The 21,532-nt window shown below is 35.1% G+C and overlaps 1 protein-coding gene across 1 annotated transcript in view; it reads left to right on the top strand.

Moving 5' to 3' along the window:
• Window positions 1-20,500, top strand: part of Jhbp2 (Juvenile hormone binding protein 2) — a 29,178-nt gene extending 8,678 nt beyond the window's left edge. Inside the window, exons 2-7 of the mRNA XM_085951616.1 lie at window positions 13,202-13,320; window positions 16,296-16,417; window positions 17,290-17,423; window positions 19,182-19,331; window positions 20,048-20,062; window positions 20,352-20,500. Of these exons, the coding sequence (XP_085807742.1) occupies window positions 13,202-13,320; window positions 16,296-16,417; window positions 17,290-17,423; window positions 19,182-19,331; window positions 20,048-20,062; window positions 20,352-20,500 (689 nt within the window). The remainder of the gene's footprint in view (window positions 1-13,201; window positions 13,321-16,295; window positions 16,418-17,289; window positions 17,424-19,181; window positions 19,332-20,047; window positions 20,063-20,351) is intronic.
• Window positions 20,501-21,532: the final 1,032 nt, after the last annotated feature.

Genomic DNA, 21,532 nt, shown 5'->3' with positions numbered 1-21,532 from the left:
AAGGTAAAGTGAAAAAGTTTTGTAAGTTTGCAAAAGTGAGTTTATTTTATTTACGTCATTTCGGATATATGCTGTACGTAATCAAAAGCAGAACTATCCATTATTCAATATTTAAATCGTATAGAGTATAATAGACTATAGTGAAAAAGTTTTATACGTTTGTATTCATAATAATATGCAAACGCGTGATATTTTTGTTTGTTTTAGTTATCTATTTATTTATTTAAGAAAATAAAACATTGTGGACATAACAAATCTAAATTCAATAGATACGTTCACAACACGAGATTTACATTATAACAAAATATTACCCTCACAAGAGAATGATGTACCTAGTTTTTGTAGTCGTTCCTTCATCTGGCGCTCTTTACATTCTGCCGCCCCTAAGCAACGACCAACCTACTCCTACGGGACATCACTGCTTGTAGTAAACTTAATCAGTGGACTAGTGAACCTTTTTTGTTTCAATTTCATACATTTAGGCTCTGTTTCTATCACAAAACAGATTAATAAATAGAATTCCGATAGGCTATACCTATAGTGCGAAAACATCTTCTTGGTTACGTGTTAAAACTGTGAACTAACATCCTCCGCCCATTTTTAACCGCACTTCATTATAAACTAACAAGCTCCTCCCATTTCGTTAGACAACAGCGCCTAGAAGCGTAGCCAAGAAGATGTTTTCGCACAGTATACCCAAATACACTACATTTTGACGCAGGGTTTTGAATGTGTGTCTCGTGTGGCACCAGACGATAGTTAGGAAATCGGGCTGCTGTTACTCCACATTCGTTAGGTATTTCAGTTCCCATTAATACTGTGTTCCTTGAATGTAAGTAAAGTAGAACCTCGATATAACTAACTTCGGATATAACGGACAAAATATCCGCTCAAATGTGAAAATTGTTGACATACATGTTACATACAAAATACATGTTTAAATTCAAGTGTCACTACTTGTAAACAATGTTCTGCTCCTGATAATCTAATAATATTTATTGACTATTCGTCAGATAATGAAATTCAACTACATTACATGTTATTCCCGATTTCCCTGGTCTCTGATTGATTGATTAGAAGAAGGTATTTTCAAGATATTCGTTATTTTACAAGTTATATACATATTCAAAAATTTTAGATCTTGCGAAAAAACCCGTGAAGTGGCAACACTGCAGTAGACTATAATTAATTGTCTATTCATAATCAAAGGGATATAATGATATTTGAATGTTTTTTAGTACCTATTCTCTTGATATCATTTATAATTTAGTGCCTATTTAAAAAAAAAAAACCAAAAGCGCTTTTTATGATACCACAGAGAAAGTTAGAAGGAACCGTCTGATCAACAAAATAATATTAACATCATTAAACAAATCTCGTTCTCTCATAATACCCAGTAACGTTTTATAATACTTTCATATACCTAAGTTATAAAATACAATATATTATAACATAAGATTTACAACTCTGGTGATATATTTAACGAGTGTAGCCCTGGGCTAATTTACCAATGTTACGTAAAATAAAATTTATGGTTTAATTAATTTAATTACTTTAATTAGGTTTCCAACCTTTTTCGAGTCGCCATCCCCTTTTATACGAGTATTTAACTAATAGTTCCCTCCAAACCAACCCGTCCCGCACCACACTCGGTCTCAATTGAGCGTATTACGAGGCCTTGGTTTGAAGCATCAGTAATTGTTTACGCCTGAGATTATCTCAGGAGCAGATCCCTAAAACTGAGGTCACCGCGCACTCGAGTGTGCTTTGACTGAGTTTATGTGAAGAGATCTTTACGTCTGCAATAAGGCGCCAATTCTTTTTAAAAGCATTATAATTGACCTTTGTGGTGACCAGGTCGGACGCCCCGATAGGCAATATTTTTAATAGGATAAAAGAGACATGTTATAATAGTCATATAATAAAATTATATTTATGTAGATTATCAGTATACATAGAAATAGCCTGTAAATAGCCTGGCCTGTAAGTATATCTAAGGGTCACTTACGAGTCATTGAGATGTCGCATCCACGAGTGGTTATTGAATGTGCCTGACTCGCATGACTAAAGTCATAATTATTAGTGTCCGTTTGTGTTGTCGGCTCTTTGTCTTTTAGACATGCCGCATCTGAATATTAAAACAAACATTGGATGCCCAGGATAGTTGTATCAATTTGTGAGTACCACGGGTTTCCCAGCGACCACACGCCTCACGTGTCGTAGAATGCCGGGAAACTAATCCGTTGAGTAGGCTGTCAGGGTTACGACCTTCAGTCGTGAGGTCCTGACGAAAAAGCAGTAATATTCCATTTACTTAAATATTTTTGTATGTAGTTAAATGATAATAATTCATGTGAAGCATTTCATTTTATAAATATTATTCATGTGTTTCCTGACTATAAAAACGGCTATTTATCCAATATGTCGAAGGATCGCATGTTACTCGATGCTCAGTGCCAACAACTCATAAATTAACTGGATTTATTTAAAAATACAAAAATCGCTAAGGATACACGAAACACCCTTATGTTGACCTCAAAGAACTCTGGGGTTTCGCGGAATACCATTTAGGGAATACTAATGTAAAAAATCACACTGTCCTTCACTTTGCGATAGGTAGGGGGGCCCACCAAACATCCTGGTCTAGGGGCCCGCTCCCGGATGTGGGGGCCATGATCTCCACATTGTAGTATTAGGTATTAGTAAAACAAAAACGTATGACTGGACAAAGTTTGGTGTGCACTATTTATGACGGATCTTAACAGCCTACCTCCATCCTTCGCCATTGGCCACCTCATTGATTGCTCCAATGACTTGACTTCACAGAGCGGGCAAGGTTAATGCCATGAAGATGTCATGAGAATGAAAAGTGGCGGAAATCCCACCAAGTTTTTTCGGTCGGCTAACTCGACATTTCACTTTCTCTACAAATTTCTACTTATTACCACTAGTGACTAGCAGAAATATTATCATTATTCACAATACGCCGGTACACTGTGCTGAGTTTATTATTTTTTCGTAAAAAAAGTCCAATTATCACGGCGAAGAGGTCATCGAAGCAAATGATTATTTCTACGGAATTTTGAGCTTCATAAATTATTTGTTGTGAATGGCGGCGAGTGGCAATTTCTCTTTGTGAAATAATTATTATATGTAATCAAAAGCTATCATGCATTTTGATTGCACGTCGCGCTGGCGCCGTGGTCATGTGGCAGAATGTAAATTCTGAATCCGCTGGTTGCGGGACCGAATACCACTGTTGCTTGTGAGTTACATATGAGGGCGTTGGTATCAAAACTCATAATCTCCAGCATACACCAAAAATGAGTTCTGAATGCAGCATTGTTCTCCTTTCTCATACCTACCATTCAAAGTATAAATTATTTTTCTAAGCTGACAATCTCCCATACAACATAATTGTGAAATCTGTGTTTATTTTCAAAACTTATATTCTCCAAAGCCCTATGATTTTCTAAGCTAAGAATATCCATTCCAGCCAATGAGAAGGCAGCATTGAACTGTCATGGTCGACTGTATTTATTTATCTATCAAAGTGTAAGCATCTGTTCCCCAGTTTTACTTAATTAATATAATTAATTATAATTATATTTAGATTATATCTATTATAATATAATTAATAAAATATAACTCATAATATCCTTATGGCGTATTTTCCAAACTATTAATCTCCATTGACTCACATCAAAACTAAGAATCTCCATGTTTAAATTGAAAATATCTTGAATGTTTGACGAAAAATAACATCTGTATTTACTACAGGCAATTTATTTTGCGATCCTCCATCTAATAAAACTATAATCAAACTGTTTATTCATAACTGTAGCATGAAAACAGTTTTTTTTTTGGTTTGCCAAAAACACACATTGATGGAGATTCTGAGTTATGATACTAAGCCCATATTGTATACCACGTACACAATGCATAAACATTATATATTTAAAAAAATACTGCTTTTTTTTTCTTCTTTTGACCATGTCCGATCCTACTAAGATCATATTATGGGCTTCCACAGTGTAGAGGTTTGTATTATCAGATTTTTGTTTTTACGAGAAATCGATGTCAGCCACTTGCTCAACTTGTTATTTCGATACTCCAAACACAAATTGAAAAACAATATGTGTATTTGCCACAATAAATTCGATCATAAACATGCTCAATTGTGAGAAAGATATATGAAAATAAAGCATGATATCAAGATTGTACCTATTAATTATGACTTGTTGGTAGTAAGAACATATCGAAATACTAGTATATCTATAATTAGGTTATGATGCATTTTATATCATTTTAGAGATTAAACAAATAACAAAATAATTACAAGATAAAAAGATTTTTTTATATACTTACAACGTTTATAAATTTTCGTTGAATCATAAACTTGACTTGACTAGCTTAAACGATCAAAAAAATTGATAGAAGTAATGCTGAAATGTCATTTTGACACTCATATTAATTGTTTCCATAGTAACGCACGTATATATTAATATTTAGTTGTTAGGATCCTAGCAACCAGTAATAGTGGATTGGATTACGGATTTCTTCCGAAATAACTTTTCATACAAAACAGAATTAACTGAACATGGATTTAATTCCACTTAAAAATAGCTAAAAGTATAAAAAAAATGCATTGGCATCGTGTTCTGATATATTCTAAAAGTTTCAAATGTCTAGCTAGTCCGGAATAGTTAAAAATCGATTGCAAGATTTGTACCGGACAAACAACCACCAGACAAACAACCACCGGACAAATAAGAATAGGTACGACCTAATAAAAACGTTGTAATACTGATGATGTAACCTAATTATAGTTATTTATGTTGGTAGAATAGGCATTTTACTTTTACCTACTGTAATATTATTGTCAATCACACTAGGTAACTTAAGGTGAAATCACCGGAACGGACTGAATTTATTACCATCGTAAAGAGAATGTTAATATAACCCCCACCCGTTGAAGATCTACATATTATTCTATGTAAATGATCGAACATGATTATCTACATATTTGTCAGCAAAGGAGAAGAAAAAAATCGTCTTTCAACAGGTCTTGTTCTCAAAATCTGGGAATATTCTCATTCGTACTTTAGTTAGGCACCCCCTAGGGCCTAGAATATGCCACCAATAAGCAGCGTGCCTTTGGACATCTCTCGTGTTGAGGGTCCACGTTTCGCAGCCATACATGAGCACGAGAGATGTCCAAAGGCTAAGAGTCGCACAGCGAGGCATGGAGAGGTGTATGTTGGGCATCACGCGAAAGGACCGTAAGAGAAACGAATGGGTTAGGAAGCAGACAGGAGTACGCGATGTAATAGATGTTGCCAAACAGCTGAAATAGAGATGGGCGGGGCACATTGCTCGCCGAAAGGACGGCCGCTGGACAAATGCCGTCATCCAGTGGTACCCAAGGGGCACGACACGGCCACAGGGTCGCCCTAAAAGCCGCTGGATTGACGAATTGGTAAAGTTCGGCGGATATACGTGGCAGCGAACGACACAGGACCGAGAGAGTTGGAAGAAGCCTTGGTGAGGCCTTCATTCAACAGTGGATTAACCACAGCTGATGATGATGAAGCAGCGTGCGGCTTGCCTACCCACGGGAAATCCTTTAGAACGTAGTTTTATTCAAGACTACATTATCATTAAACACAATTGAATTAAATCCGTATAGATTTATAAAATTTATAAACGAACGGAATTTTAAATTATTAGGCATTTTGTTTTAGTTCGAACGACGTGCATTGCGGTTGAAATGCGTCCACTGATTCGGCCTGACACAACCAATTTTATTACATACTCGCTGCCGAAGAAAGCAACGGTGGTTTAGCCCGCCTGATACCTCAAGAGCCAAGTCAACTACCGATCCAGGCCAATGACCTGATTCTTGGACAATAATAATAATAAAAACTAATTATACTGTCCAACTTTTAACAATATAGGTACCTGTGCTGCGAGCAGGGGTGGATGAAAGAATTTTTACTTATGATGTTAAATATCTATGTATATTATATAGGGTAAGGTTGCTATGATTGGACCACTTAACTTTGTGATGGTGTAACTCTTCAAATATTATTGATAAAATAAAACAAATTGTTCATTTCAATGTATTATTTACTTTATTATGTATACACTTAGCATCAGTCCAATAAAATTAACCATTTTCGAGATTTAACAGGAAAACCAAATTTTTGTTTGTTGCCGTCTTTGGACCACATGCTCCTTGATTGGACCACTAAGTTTCCATCATTGGACTTTGAAAAAATAATAATAATTTACACACGTGGTCCAATCAAGGTGCTTTATAATAATATTTTATAAAAATGAAACAAAAGCATTCTCCGATTCTTCATGGGCTATCACAAATTCATAGTCAGAAAATACATCTTTATGCAGAGGATAAATGCCTGTCTTCAGAAAGCCATTTGCAGCCGTACCAACAGAAGCAGCTCTGGAATAGGCTTTTCCAAAGAGCATAGCTATTTGAAATGTCGTCACACATCTCCCAGGGTTTTGACGAAGCCATTTTTCGGTTTCATCTATGTAATAACTACTCAGCGGCTTATAAAATGACACATCAGTTTGTGAAATGTATATGCTGGAAGTGAAAGTATTACTACACCATATCTCTTTGCATATCTATTGCATCCAAGTTTTTGGTGTGGCTTGTGTGACCGTCCAGTATAAGCAAAACTTTTTTTTCTGGAGATGGCTTTACATTCTCCACAAAATGTTGCATCCATAGAAAAAATATTTGTTTATTAATATAGCCACTGTCTGGTTTGAAAGCAAATATTGAACCAGGTGGTGCTCCATCTTTCAGTTCATCATTTGCTCTCTTCCGTTTAAATATGATAAGCGGGGGAACGAATAGGCTAGCAGCATTGGCACAACATACAGCTGTGGTCGTTGTGCCACGTTTCCCACTAGTGATTGCTCAAACTTGGTGCTTACCTTTCAATGCCAAAATTTTTCTAGGTTTTCTCTGCAAGTTGGAGAGACCCGTTTCATCAATGTTGAATACACGCCAAGCATCGTTAATGTCATGCATATCCATAGATGTCTGAAGTTTATCACAAAAATCTGTAATTGTAGCTTGATTAAATCCGGTAGCGCTGTTGAATGAAGTAGCTCTCGGTTGTCGTAGGCTCAAGTTTGGACGTAGCTCCATAAACCCTTAATACCGTTTCTTTCCTGCAATTCGCTTTTCTTTATTAAATCTTTTAATATATTTTTAAATATTTATATTAATTTGCTCAGCAAATTGAAATGCCAATCGCCTGACATCTACTGGAGTGATACCATATAAACAACTTTCAAGCTCGAGAATGTATTCGCAAAGCTCTGTCTCTAATAATTCTAATGGTAGGTCACCTTCGGAACCAACTATCTGAATTTCTTCTTTGACTTTTAGATTGCTTCTATCTAGTCTTCGTTTGGAACTCCAAACATTCGACTTGCCTTGTTCAAACTTACTTCTTTTTTCCTTAATGCCTGTAATGCCAATGACATGCTGGGCTCATTCCAGGTATAGTATTACCTCTCTTCGCCATTATGGAATTCAAAAAGAATATAGGTAATGTGAAAAATGTTATAAAATCGTTCCCATGATTGGACCGGTCCAATGGTAGAGGTTACCCATAGCAACTACGGGTGCTGTCACAAAAACAAGTTTCACAAAAAAACCAAAGTATTAGCGTAACAACTATTATCATAGTTGCAAATAGTAATAAATTACCTAACATAATTGATGTAAGTACAACCAAATATAGTTAATAGAATCATACTTACATTCGTTATGCACGATGAATACAACAACGAACGTGACTCATTTACCACTTCCAAGACGAGACTGAAATAAGAGAGGCGCGGAAGAGGCATGGAAAGCTTGCTTTGTGAGGTCACTGGTGGTTTCTAACGTCTTTTATTTCTGATATACCTACGTGGTATATCCGTACCTATATACCTATACCTACGTGGTATACCCGTATATATTCGTACGTAATTCAAAATATTGTTTCAAATTACCCGTCAATTCCAATTTTGAATTTTGACGACGATCAAAATAAAGTTTAAATATTTTAGATTCCATTTTTAATTCGATGTTCTTTTATTTGAATTAACTGTCAGAATTACTTTCATTTTGACATACTGTGTATTCAATATTGTATGCCTATATCGCTTCCTGAAAGCAACAGTGGATAAGTCAAAAATACTAGTTTAGAAATATTAAACTTTAATGTATGTGTCCCATAAATAAAACAGTTAACTTTGTTTTTTCTGCAGTTTATAATAAATACTAATGGTAAGATTTTGTTGTATAAACATTATTAACAGTGAAATATTTCAGTTGGACCCAAAGCTGCTTTGAAGTTACAGTACAGTTTTAATGAATGAATCTCAGTGATTCTTTATGAAGGTATAGCTAACTGACAACAATCAATTTATTGGCATACTTATCTCGAAATCGACTTTTTTTTCAAATTCTATTTCGCTCTTGCTTTCAGATGGTTGCATTTTGTAATTGTATTGCAAATTGTACATATTTTTTTTTTATTTCACCGTGGCACAGTTTATCGGAAAGAGATGACCTTATACTATACGGTCTCTAAATTTATTAGATTCAATATTAACATTAATTCAATTTTCATAGCTGATTTTCATAAATTCAAGAATGAAAACCTAACCTAACCTAACAAATAATCCATTATATCGGCTATTTTTTAAATTTGTTTACTGCTGCCTTCCTGTAAAGTGTAAACCGACAAGAATCGTGTTTTATTTAGACACGAATGTTATGTTAGTACTATACGACCCAAAGAGGTTGGACGATCTTTAATATACGGCCGTATATTTCCGATATAAAATTTCACGGTGAAGTGTGATACGGCGAACTGCATACGTACAAGTTTCCGGACACGAAACCAAACAGCCTGCACCACTCTGTCTTAATTGAGCGTATTACGAGGCTCTACATTTGATGTTAAGCATCAGAAGTTTTTTACGCCTGGGAATGTCTCAGGAGCAGATACCCATGTCGGAGGTTACCACGCACTCAAATGTGTTTTAATTGAGTTTACAGAGACTTTGTAATGAAAATTGCCCATGGGAGAGTGGAACACGGTGAGCTCACATAAATAAAAGATTCTAATTAATAAATATATAGTAGGTACAACAAACAAAGCTAAAACACAGATTATTAAGATAAAATTGCGAAAGTCAGTCGTCAAGATCAAGACTTTGATGGGAGTTTTGGTTTATGACTGAACAACGATCAGGCCATAAAACGAAAGAAATATAAGTCCTCAAATATTAGAATATTTAATGCGCGAATTACGTGAGAAACTGTAATGCAGACGTAAATATTGAAAATAACATAAAATTCTTTAACACGTGCTTAAATTTATTTCATATTTATCCACACTCAAGAAGTGTACATTCTTACAGACACATCTAGAAGGTAACCAGCTTACCTTATTTTTTTGTGTTCCTTGGTCGTAACCATTAATTGGTTCATAAAAATTGACCCTCGCGCGAAAAAAAGTTATATTTTAATTCCAGTAATTTATTTTTATGACATGGTTACTGCATCATTCAGGAATGTATGAAAAAGTTAAATAATCATTCGAAAGTATATAAAAGATACTCTAACCCTTTACTGCACAGTGTTGCGAATTTGCGACTTTTCAAACTATTTCGATATAGCCAATGCCATCTGTGTAAATTATCAAATAATATCCTTTTTCGATGCCTAGAAAACTGTTTTACCATAAACATCCTACTTTACCGATTTTGTTTGGACATTTCAAGAAATAAAGCATTTCTGCATTATAGTCTATGCATTTCTGCTTTGACAGTTGACGAATTCGTATTCACGCAAAAATCCACATTTGTAAATAAATAAATAAAAATGTATAGAAGATTGAAATTGGTTGAATAAAAATATCTACACATCAAATAGGATGTGTACATCAGTTTTTTATAATTTTTATCGTTTAATTTTGTATTTTGTCATACTGAAATGTAAGATTTCCAAATGTCGTAAATCTGCGACACCACGGAGTAACATACAAAATTTATTGGAATTTTCGAAAAAAATTTTTTTTATTATTTTACCTTCATTCACAAAGCATTTTGACACCAAGAAAAAATAAAAATTTTCAAAAAAAAAATCATACAGTTAAGGGCTAATATTATTCATATTAGTATCATAAATGTTATTTACGTTAAAACATCGAGGCAGTAACCAGTGGGCAATCCGTTAACTCAATATGCGCCTGCTTCTGATCGCGTAATAATAATTTAAATAATGGTTGATATTCCGGTTATTTTTATCGAAGTTTCAACTCGTCCATTAATAAATTCCTTGGGAATACCCATTACAAAGGATTGGCTTACAGTTACATCGGTCAGCGGGTACGTACACATTTCGGGTCCGGACCCACCAGAACCAGAAAAAATACAAATAATTTAGGTATCTACTTATATAGAACATTACTCATTAAGCGCGAATCAAAGTGATGTGCATGTCGCCTACAGTAACTGTCACGCTGTCGCGGCGACAAATCTAGTCTATAGTTTCATCATTTCAGAATATTTTGAACGGTCATCATCTCTGAAAATTCACTGAAAAATAACACTGATGAAGAGTGCCAACTATAATGTATTAGTAATTTGAATAATTATTCATTATTCATGCTAATTTCAATTAATTTTAACAGTTTCTACGTGTGCGTCCGTTAAAATTACTTGCAACAAGACATCCATAGATAATATTTTGAACAGAACCCAACTTACAGATCATAGATAATAGACAACATTCTTATAGAAAATACATAGTGCCAACCGCTAAAAAAACGTGATTTCGACGTGACAGTCGAAAAGTGTAGGCATATAGGTGATGATAAAACGTTCATTGAGTCATGCAGGTGTCGATGCAGTGCAGTTCAACGTGAGGTGACCTCATTATTGTTCTGGTGATTTCGGCAGATTTTGCCAACTGACAATGATAGATAATGACAATGACAAATGTGCTACGGGACGGGAGCACCAGTCTGATAACATTTTAAACACAAAGAAAAACGACATTACACACTTGATCCCGTAGCGGCAGCTTACTGCGACGTCACGTGATAGTCAGCGACATGCAATGACATTATTAATGGACAACGCATTCAATACAGTAGTTAGCAAGTAAATTCGCGCATAGCTACATTTGCACATGTATAGGTAGACGTCACACAATTTCCATTATGCGATATATATCACGCATCGGGAATTTATAGCAATATGACCTTTATTGTAATGGCGTTAGAACAGTGTTTCTAGTGTCAATGTTCATTTGAGCGAACCCGATCGAACCGAACCATTCTGCAGACCCGACAAAAAGCGTCGAGAATTTATAGCAATATCACCTTTATTGTAATGGCGTTATAAAAGATTATGCCATTCGGCAGACCCGACAAAAAGTGAGTGTCATTTTTTTCCAGATGGTTCGTGGCGATGGCGACATGTACCATAATATAATTCGCGTTTTAGTCTTCGTCAGGACCTTATGACTGAGAATCTTGACTCGGCTGATGTTGTTGTCGAACAGCCTTCTCAACGACTTGACCCCACTACTCTCGGCATTATGCGACACCCAAAGCCTGTGGCTACCATAAATTTGTGCGATTATATGGGGAATATAATGCAGCGCTCGAAATGGACTGGAACGCACGGGAGCGCAGAATGAATTTAAAATTACATATTATTTCTATAACGCGTGCAATATGGTTGATTTTTTCTTCTCCATAGCGTTTCGGAGTCCAATTAAAATTCAGGCTTTGGCAAACTTCGGGTTGATTTTTTTTAAATGGCGCTCCGGTTTGGAATTGTGATGACAATCATTAAATTAATTTACATGTTTTAATAAAGTTTCATAAGAAACTTCACGTCTCACACACCCGCAGTTTTATACAAATAATAATACTCAGATTTTGTGTTGTTTGCTTACACAGTTTTTATGCGACTACATTAATTATCCTGATTAATGAGAGTTTTGTATCATTCTTTAGGTTCGGAAATAATGCACTATTAAGAAATAGTACAAATCAGTGACTTTCAGTGAGGATAGACAAACCATGCACTGCTTATAAATGTGGCAGATGAATTATGGAAAATATTAATAGCATTTTTGACAGAATATTAATGTAAAAAATAGTTATACCCACATCTTTAGTTGACTGCGGCTTCTATATCGAAACATACACGTCACCATGGTTGTTTCTGGAACTAAAACCGTTGCAATACCGCCAGTGTGCAAAAAGCGCGTGACGTAATATTGTCATCTCATACAGCGCCATCAGCCCTATGTTGTAACTTATGACATGAAGTCACCCGACGACATGACGTCATATGACATCATTGTGACGTACTACCGGAGTGAGTCAATAGTCTTCGAGAAATTAACGCTACTTTAATACTGGCGTTATTCATTGTCGCCATACACAAATAGGTGTTTCACCATAATAATATCTATGGTGAGCCGTGTGCATTGGGCGGCTCGCTTCGATGCGTGTATTGAGCATACGTCACACTTACGTCTTGTCGTCGGGTGACTTCATGTCACAAGTTATAACATAGGGCTGCTGATGTCTAAAACATGTTATTGCATTTTCCGTCTAAGTAATTAGGTAGGCATATAAGGTATATCCGTATATAACAAAAAAACTTGCACACTAGTATTTTCGGATAATTATCAAAAGCTCCGGTTCATAAACTTTTCTGTTTCGAACGCTGTTTGTTTTAATATTTTGTCGTGTGTAAAAGCCAATACAGTGTAGACAACGTTAACGGAAACTAATGACTATAATAATAATTATAACTTTTAAGTCACGAGCATTCGGTAACCATTGGTAGATGCGACAGGTCGCAATAACTCGTAGGTAAAACACTCAGTTATACCTTCAGACTAGGTGTTTATCGCAAAACTCAAAGTTCGGAGTGTCTGGGTATGGAGAATATACCGCGGTTGAAGTGACGAGAAGCTATAAGTATTACGCAGGGTAAATTAGGAAGTCAGAGGACCCCCGTCCTTCCCGCCTCAATCAATAAAAAATATTACGGATTTTTTTCAAAATTACCCCCCTCCCCCCAAATCAGTGTGTATTGGAGATAATACATCTATTTTGTCTTTTATTTCTAGCATACTATGTGACAAAATGCTATAAAGACGACCCAGACGTGAATGAGTGCCTTAAAAGAAGCTTCAACAAATTGGCTGAGTACTTCAGAAGGGGGATCCCAGAGCTAGGAGTCGATGAGGTAACCATGATATAATGTACTTTTTTACTGTACCTACAACCAACGTTCCCTCTAATTTTTCTATTGTGTGTGCGGATCATCAACGCATCTGAGCAGTGACGTTACTAGGGCCGTCACCCGGTGCGGTAAATTTACACCCCCCCCCCCATAAACACACACATACAATTTTTCATTAAAACTTATACACTAACAACGACAATTTTTAAAGTAAAGGAAATAAAGAAAAAAGTCAACGTACGGTGTGCGCGTGTGCGCGCGCACACCTTACGGGGAACATTGCCTACAACCTACATAATATTTTCTTCTGTCTTTCCTTTGTATTTATTAATGTGGTTTATAGGTATTACATAATATAACTTTTAAGTGTTTTGAACATACATAAATTGAAAACACCTCAGATATATATATATATATATATATAATATATATATACCCACCAGAAAAAATCCCATTTTGAAAAAATTTTAAGTTAAAAATTTGTCAAGGAGTTGTGATATTTTTTTGTATGGACTATACCAGTGCTCCGAAACCTTTTCCCTCCCACGGCACACCAAAGGTCTTCCCAGAATTCCGTGGAACACCACACGTAAAACAATTTATACACCAAAACATGGACCCCACATCCTGAAGGGGGACTCCAGGCCAAGATCTTTGGCGGGCCCCCCTACCTATAGCTAAGGTTGAAGACAGCGTGATACTCTAAAATAGCATTTTAAAAATAGTGTTCGAGGTAAAATTAATAGTATTGATTTTATGTTTAGCAATTTTTCGTATGGTTATATTATATTAATATAATTATGGTTAGTTGTCGGGTTAGGAATAATTATTTGTCGAGTATTGACACAATAATAATAAATTGTATCCTACAATAAGATGTTTTAAATTATTAATATTAGCGTAGTAAAATAGCGCCGCAGGCGACTTTTTCATGACTCAAAAATGGGAGCTGAACTGCGATAGTTTTGTCGGAAATCCGAGGATATCTTTTATTAACCGAAATCCAGAAAATAATCAATGGAACATCGGCGAAGATCAGTTTTAGCGACCCGTCATTTATCAATTCAACAAATTCCTCTCGAATTTATAAGAAAAGCGCTTCTATAGAATTTTCGGCATTAGTTGCAAAAGGGTTTCGTATCCAGTCGCATTGATTGTATGAAAGTACTGATGAAATTTCTTTTGCAGCAAAGTTAAATGTTTTTGAGACGGATCCAAAATTGATTGCTTGTTTTCAATGGTGGTCTGGTGGTTCCTTTGGAACATTTGTAGAGATCCTTGTCTTAACTCCTGCCAAAGTTCGAGTTTATTTTCGAATTCTGCTAATTTATCAGAGCACGTCAATATATTTTCATTCTGACCTTGCATTGTTTTATTAAGTTCATGCAGGTGCTCAAATATGTAACCAGCCATGTACGCGAATTTGGTTATTGCACCGCGGCACACCTAGCATCGTCTCACGGCACACCGGTTGCGGAGCACTGGACTATACGTCACGTAACCTCAGTCAGTCTATTGAATTGTATGAAATATGGTAGGCTCCTATCACAGAGCCAAAAACCTTCGCGCATAATATTGTTATCATGACTGCATTTTGTCCAAAATAATTAATAATAATTATATAATTTAAAAAAATAATTTACATGGCTTTTAATCGCATAATAATCAATATACTTAAATTGTTTTTAAAAATAAAAATAAATTTTATCTAGGTAATGATTTTTGATGTGTATGTTTTGAAAAAAAATATATCGCTCAATTTTATGTCTTCAGTGTGTTTTTAAAGTTTCATTGAATTAGCGTGCACCTATTCATTAGTAGTAATATCGTATTATCTCCTTATGTCTCGTAAGTATACCTTACAAGTGTGCTATTTTTCTCATATCTTCACAGCCTACCTCTTTCCAAAAGTCACCATTCGTCACTGGCCTATATCCACTGGTATCGGGCCAATATGCTTTAACCAATTAAGCTACGGGCATCCTATTTATTTACGATAATTTAAACTAGTAGGTCCAACATAATACTTATCAAATTGCGTTATGTTTTGACTATCCGTTTTTGTGCTATAAATTAAGCAATCGTTAATTGCCTTCATTTTTTGGGTATATATCCGAGGTGTTTTCATGTTATGTATGTTCAATATATAGAATGCTACATTTTCAAATCTTGTGAATTATTCATTGAATAAAAGAAATGGGTGTTTAAATGTTTATTTAGACATAGCAAGGACACGGTAAGGTGCATAACTACGAGAATAAAAAATATTATTGATAATACTCCCGACTTCTTATGCCAGCGTTCCATTGGTGAGCCAATAGTCCGAGGACAATAAATCGTCCGATTTGTCTATGCTCTGCTACTGATCAACGAACGAATAAAAAAGTCGAGCTGTCAAAAGTTGCGATTATCGTAATGTCTTCAGATAATCCTAAAATTATTGTGTGTTATTTATATGTAGACTTGCATAAAATAATTTATAGCAGTGAAAACAATACAAGTTTTACGTTTTCTTGTATGAATTTCGTATAGAAATACTTAAAAAATAATTTATAAATCTCTCATTTTCTAATGTGTAAATTAACAAATTAATCAATGAAAATGTTTAAAAACAATTACAGATTTTTTTTCGGTCCGAATGATCGCGTATGAATGTCAAATTGAATTTGCATAGTGATCGACGGACGAAGTCTGGCAACTCGAGAGTAAAATATCAAACATGTTTGAAATCCAACGAGCCTGGTCTGCGGACTTTTTAATCCGCAAATCTGGGGTGCTCCACGCGAAAAAAAAGTCCGACGACTGTAAATCGTCTGACTTGCGTGCCAATGGAGTGCCGGCATTAGAATTCTTCGTCTTACCAGAGACACAGAGTTACTACACGTAAAAATTGTAGAGTTCCTATTAACAACACGTATAAGTACTTAGTAGTAAGAAAAAATATGTAGCCAAATAAAAATCTTTTATCCTGACTCAAGGTGGAGCCCATCGTGATTGACGAGATCGGAATAGCGCTTGGCAGCGGACCTGATGGCTACAGGGCGTCTTTCAGGGACATCCAGGCTTATGGAGTCAGTAACATGACCGTCACCAATGTCAGGTAACAGTAAAAAAACACTATGATTACCTAATCATTTTTGGATATTCAATTTAATTACTCATGTAGTAGGGGGCGGCCAAACTTTTAACCACTACGGGCGACCTGCTTTTGAAATTATTGGCGGTGGTCTACTAACATTAAAAGTAGTAATAATTTAAAGCCAAAACTAAGTCTAAATTGAAAATAAACATAGAAAATGTCAATACCAATTCAATATAAAGTTATTTTAATAATAGCAACAATTAATGATGACTTCAGACAAAACATAAAAATAGTATGTAAATAAAACAAGATTTTTTTTATTTTACCACGTTTTTATTAGCTAGTATTCTTGTTTGTCCAGTACAGATTTTTTCTTGTGTTCCCAGTACATTTTTTTTCTTGTTTGTCCGATTGAAGATTTTTAACTAACTTCCCGGCTAACTAGACATTTGAAACTTTTAGAATATATCAGAACACGATGACAATGCATTATTTTAATAATTTTAGCCATTTTAAGCAGAATTGAATTCATTTTCAGTTAATTCTGTTTTGTATGAAAAGTTATTTCGGAAGAAATCCGTAATCCAAACCACTATTATTGGTTCCTAAGGGGGTGGTCCTAGAAACTTAATTATTAATATATACGTGCGTTACTATGGAAATCAAAATGAAATGTCAAAATGACATTTAAGTATTTTGTATTTGTTTGTTTTTTTATTTTTTATTTACTTCATATCAAGTACAAGTTTGAGCAAATTGAGCATAATAATTCAACAAAAAATTTAAAAACGCTGTATATAAAAAGTTCTTTTTATCTTGTAATTATTTTAAGTCATGTAACAGGAGTTATGGAAGCGATTACAATAATTAAAATGTTTATTTTTCTGCAGATCTGACCTGGACACGCACCAGTTCCAAGTCACGATGGTCATTCCAATGATCAAAGCGAAAGCCCACTACAGGTCATCAGGAGTGCTCATCTTGGTAAAGGCTTCAGGAGCAGGAGACTACTGGGGAGAATATGGTAAAATTACCACGTTATTTATTATCATACGCAATAGCCAATCAGCACTTATTTATTGTAACATTACGTATTCGCCGTATGTAGCTTTCTAATGGACGGCCAAAAACTATTCATTATGATTTGATTTCGAGGGAGTAGTGTGCTTGAAAAAAATCAAAGTTTCTCATTGATACGTTCTAACTGGAATATTACAGGCATTTTTGAATCCTCCCGCTCATTTATTACATTAAAAAAATCGGTGAAAATGATGCGATTGCGTCAGTATGACTTAAGATACGGAAGTGAACAGAACCTTATTATAGATAAAGGCTATATAGCTTCAAGATACCACTATCAGTGGATAAGAAGACCATTTATCTAACTACCTATTTAAATTATAAGTGTTAAAAGACCCAGTTTGTGAGAGTAACTGTGAAATTTTCCAACAAAAGAGTATGTACCTACATTAAAAATAAATATAAATATGAAATTAAGTATTGTTGTTTTAATTTATTAAATGCAATTTTTTGTAGTACTTATTCCACTTTTAATCAATAAATTAGGACCGGTTTCGTCCGCCTCAGATGGACATTTTCAACAGTCAACATCAGTTGAAAATGTTCCTCTGAGGCGAACCAAACCGGTCCTAATTTATTGATTAAAAGTGGAATAAGTACTACAAAAAAATGCGTTTTATTAAATTAAAACAACAATACAATGCAGTTCCACCATGAATTGACAGTTAACAAAATAAAAGAAAAAAAATGAAATTAAGTTTTTTGTATCTTGACGTTTGCGGTAGATATAATAGTCAATTAAAACGGCGCTTTGCGCCTCGCAGGGGGACTCCGCCCCACTGGGGACCTCAGATGATGGTTACTTAAGCCCTGAATGCTTAAATTATTAAATATGGAACATGCTTTGCCTACTGATTCTCTGAATGCTGGTCATCCAAATTCGAAAGAAACTTTATATGTCTAAGTAACCGAATTCAAAGGATTCAAACAATTTTACTTTTCTGAAAATTATGTAATTACAATAATAAAACTGAAGAAGTAATAATAACAGACGAACAATACGTCGCACAGAATGTAGGCTACTGAACGTAAAATGAAAATAATCGGCGCGCGTAAGCAAACGGGGCGGGGCGCTGCCCGCGGGCGGGCTGCGCGTCTATAGTTATTCTACATCTATTTTTTGTAATGCTTTTGGGACGGAGATCATGAGTAAAACATGTTCCATGTTAAAAGGGGTGGCTGTGTGTGCCAGAATTCAGAAAAAGTCACATATCTCGGAAGCCGAACAAATACGAGAGTCAGTACCCGGTTGAAAGCCGTGCGAGTGTGGAAATTCGCTAAACCTCTTCATAGTAGCTGTCGACTAGCGGAGCAACTGACGTCACCCTGAAATGCAAGGTTATGCATATAGACACACCTGTGACTTAAAAAAATATGTGTTAACTTCATTTAAGAATCCTTCATCTACTTTGCCTTATTACTGAGGATAGTGATCACTGAAATAACAGTCATTGCGAACAATATCGTTACACCTAGAGCGATCTTGCGCTTTCTTGATGGTGTTGTTCCATCTAGAAGGTGTACACCCTCGCAGTCTCATCCCTTTGACGTCACCAGAGATTTTCCTTCTCTCCAGGCGGTAAATTTAAAAATAACGAAACAAAATGAATGAATAATTTACAACAGTATTGGGTTTCATACGTTAGCTTTCATGTTAAAAGGCTTACAAATAGAACGATGTATTGTGATAAACGGTTTTCAGAGGGCGTAAAAGCCAAGGTGTACTTCAGATCGCGGCCTCATGATGTGGACGGACAGACTTTCCTCGCCTTGGAGCAGCTTAAGATGGACTTCAGCGTCAAAGATATCAAGATGGGAGTGGAAAATGTCCACAATGGAAACTCTATCATTCGTGAGTACTAGTATTTTGACTACCTTCCAGCTAGTGATGTGTTTGAATTTTATACACCTGGGTTGATCATTTTGACGATAATGTCACTTACGTTTATCAATTCTACTACAGTTTGGTGGTGATGTTAGCTATTAAACGTTCAATTTCGATCACTTAAGGTTAAGTAAAAATTAAATATGACTAAGCATCTGATCTTTAGACAAGTTTTATGTAAATTAATTACGTACTTACCTACCTATTATATTGTTATTTTTCTTATTGGGTATTGTTATAATGTCCGAGTTTGATTTAATTCCTGATCAAATATATTGTCTGGAATAAAACTATTTTTTTAAATTAAATTTATTATTTATAATTGTCTAATTCTACATACGCGATGTAATAGAGGTCGCTAAGTAGACGACATGATAATGGGCTGCAATCTGCAATGTCGCTCAACGAGTGGACAACCGCTGGACAAATGCTGCCATACGGTGGTACTCAAGGGGCACTAAATAACCACAAGTACCTATGCCATACATAGATGAGCTCATAAAGTTCGGTGTATGTACGTGGCAGTGAAGAACTAGGGATCGAGAAGAGTGGAACATGCCAGGAAAGGCCGTCATCTACCCCGGTTGATGATTATGAATTCTGATTAGTCCATTGCAAAGAAAATGAATTGTGCTATATTATGTATCCAGATAACAAAGGCAAAATTAAATCGCCTATAATAGTACTTGCTGCCAAAAGTTGGTAAAAGTATAATTTAGGTATTTAGAGTTAACAACGGATTATGTGTCAATATGTGAATATGTATGCTGGAAAAAAAATCAAGGTCATCCGATATACAGAACATGCACATAAAGCACAAAGAAATTATAATTATGCCTGATTTTAGAGGGCAGTCAAACTTCAAATTGAAATAATTACTGCATAACATGATTTTGAGACTTACCAACTTTTGGCAGGCAGTAACCTCAGGAATTATTATGAATATTATGTACATTTTTTTTATATTGCTTAAATTTATAATTTCAGATGCGGCACTGAATCTTTTCATCAACACGAATGCACAGGACCTGTTGAAGGAAATGAAACCAGATCTCAAAAGAAAGCTGGTGCAAAATATGTCGGCTTTCGTCAATCGGTTGATGGAGCAGATCCCGTATAACTATTGGATAGAATAATATATTGAAGTCAAATTTAAATATTATGGATAGTGTTTAAGAAATCTACCTTTCCCGCCCGTGGCTGGTGATTAAATTTACTCGATGAAGAAATCACATGGCGTCACTATCATTCGAGAAAATGTGAATTGAATTTTGTTGAAATCATTATCATTAGAAATAATTCATAAATCGACGATCAGAGACATCTAGTGATAAAATTGTAAGACATGCGATTAAAAGTTCTTTATTTAAAATTTGGTAAATACGTTTGAAACACCATAACTAGAGGGTTTGAATAAAATTATTATATTGTTTTGTAAAAATAGATTGTTATTATATTGTCAGAGTATTCAGTGAATATCATTAAATATTTCCGATACTAGTCATAGGGACCTATTTAATTTGGGATCGCTGAATGAATTGGAAATAAATTTATTATCTATTCCGAAAATAATAAAATATTATCTTGATTAGATATAAATAAAAGGGTTTCAAGTTAAAAACATTGTATTTAATAGAAAAGTAATTTTTCACTAAGTAAGTATGCGTCAGTGGCGAAGGGTGGAGGTAGGCTGTTAAGATCAGACATAAATAATGCACACTAAACATTGTCAGTCATACGTATTTGTTTTTTGTATACTATTATCTACTATGGCTTGATTTTTGCAGGGCTTAATTCAGCACTCGAAATGGAAAAGTTTACCGAATCGCTCGACAGTTTTCTGAAGATATTTACATAGTTATCATATTGTATGTGTATTTCATCAAAATAAATGTGTTCGATTTTATATTATCTATGGCCTATCTAGCTCAGACGGTCAAATTATTTTTTCCATGAGACGGAGCGATAACGTTACTGATTTCACGAACAGACGGTGCGCTCCGGTCCATTTCGAGCCCTGGTTTAATTGATTTTCTAAAAACTAACCATATGTAAATAAATTGTAGCCTTAGTTCAATGAAAACAAATAGGTACGTATGACAAAGTATAGTGAGCACTATTTATGACGGATCTTAACAGCCCACGTCCACCCTTCACCACTGCTAGAT

The sequence above is a fragment of the Rhyacophila brunnea genome, unplaced genomic scaffold (genome assembly GCF_057557595.1).
Source record: "Rhyacophila brunnea isolate RB1 unplaced genomic scaffold, BYU_Rbru_1.0 scaffold_24, whole genome shotgun sequence".
NCBI classification, from domain to species: Eukaryota; Metazoa; Arthropoda; class Insecta; order Trichoptera; family Rhyacophilidae; genus Rhyacophila; species Rhyacophila brunnea.
The sequence above is the reverse complement of the archived record's forward strand: the minus strand, read 5'-3'. Positions and strand labels throughout refer to the sequence as shown.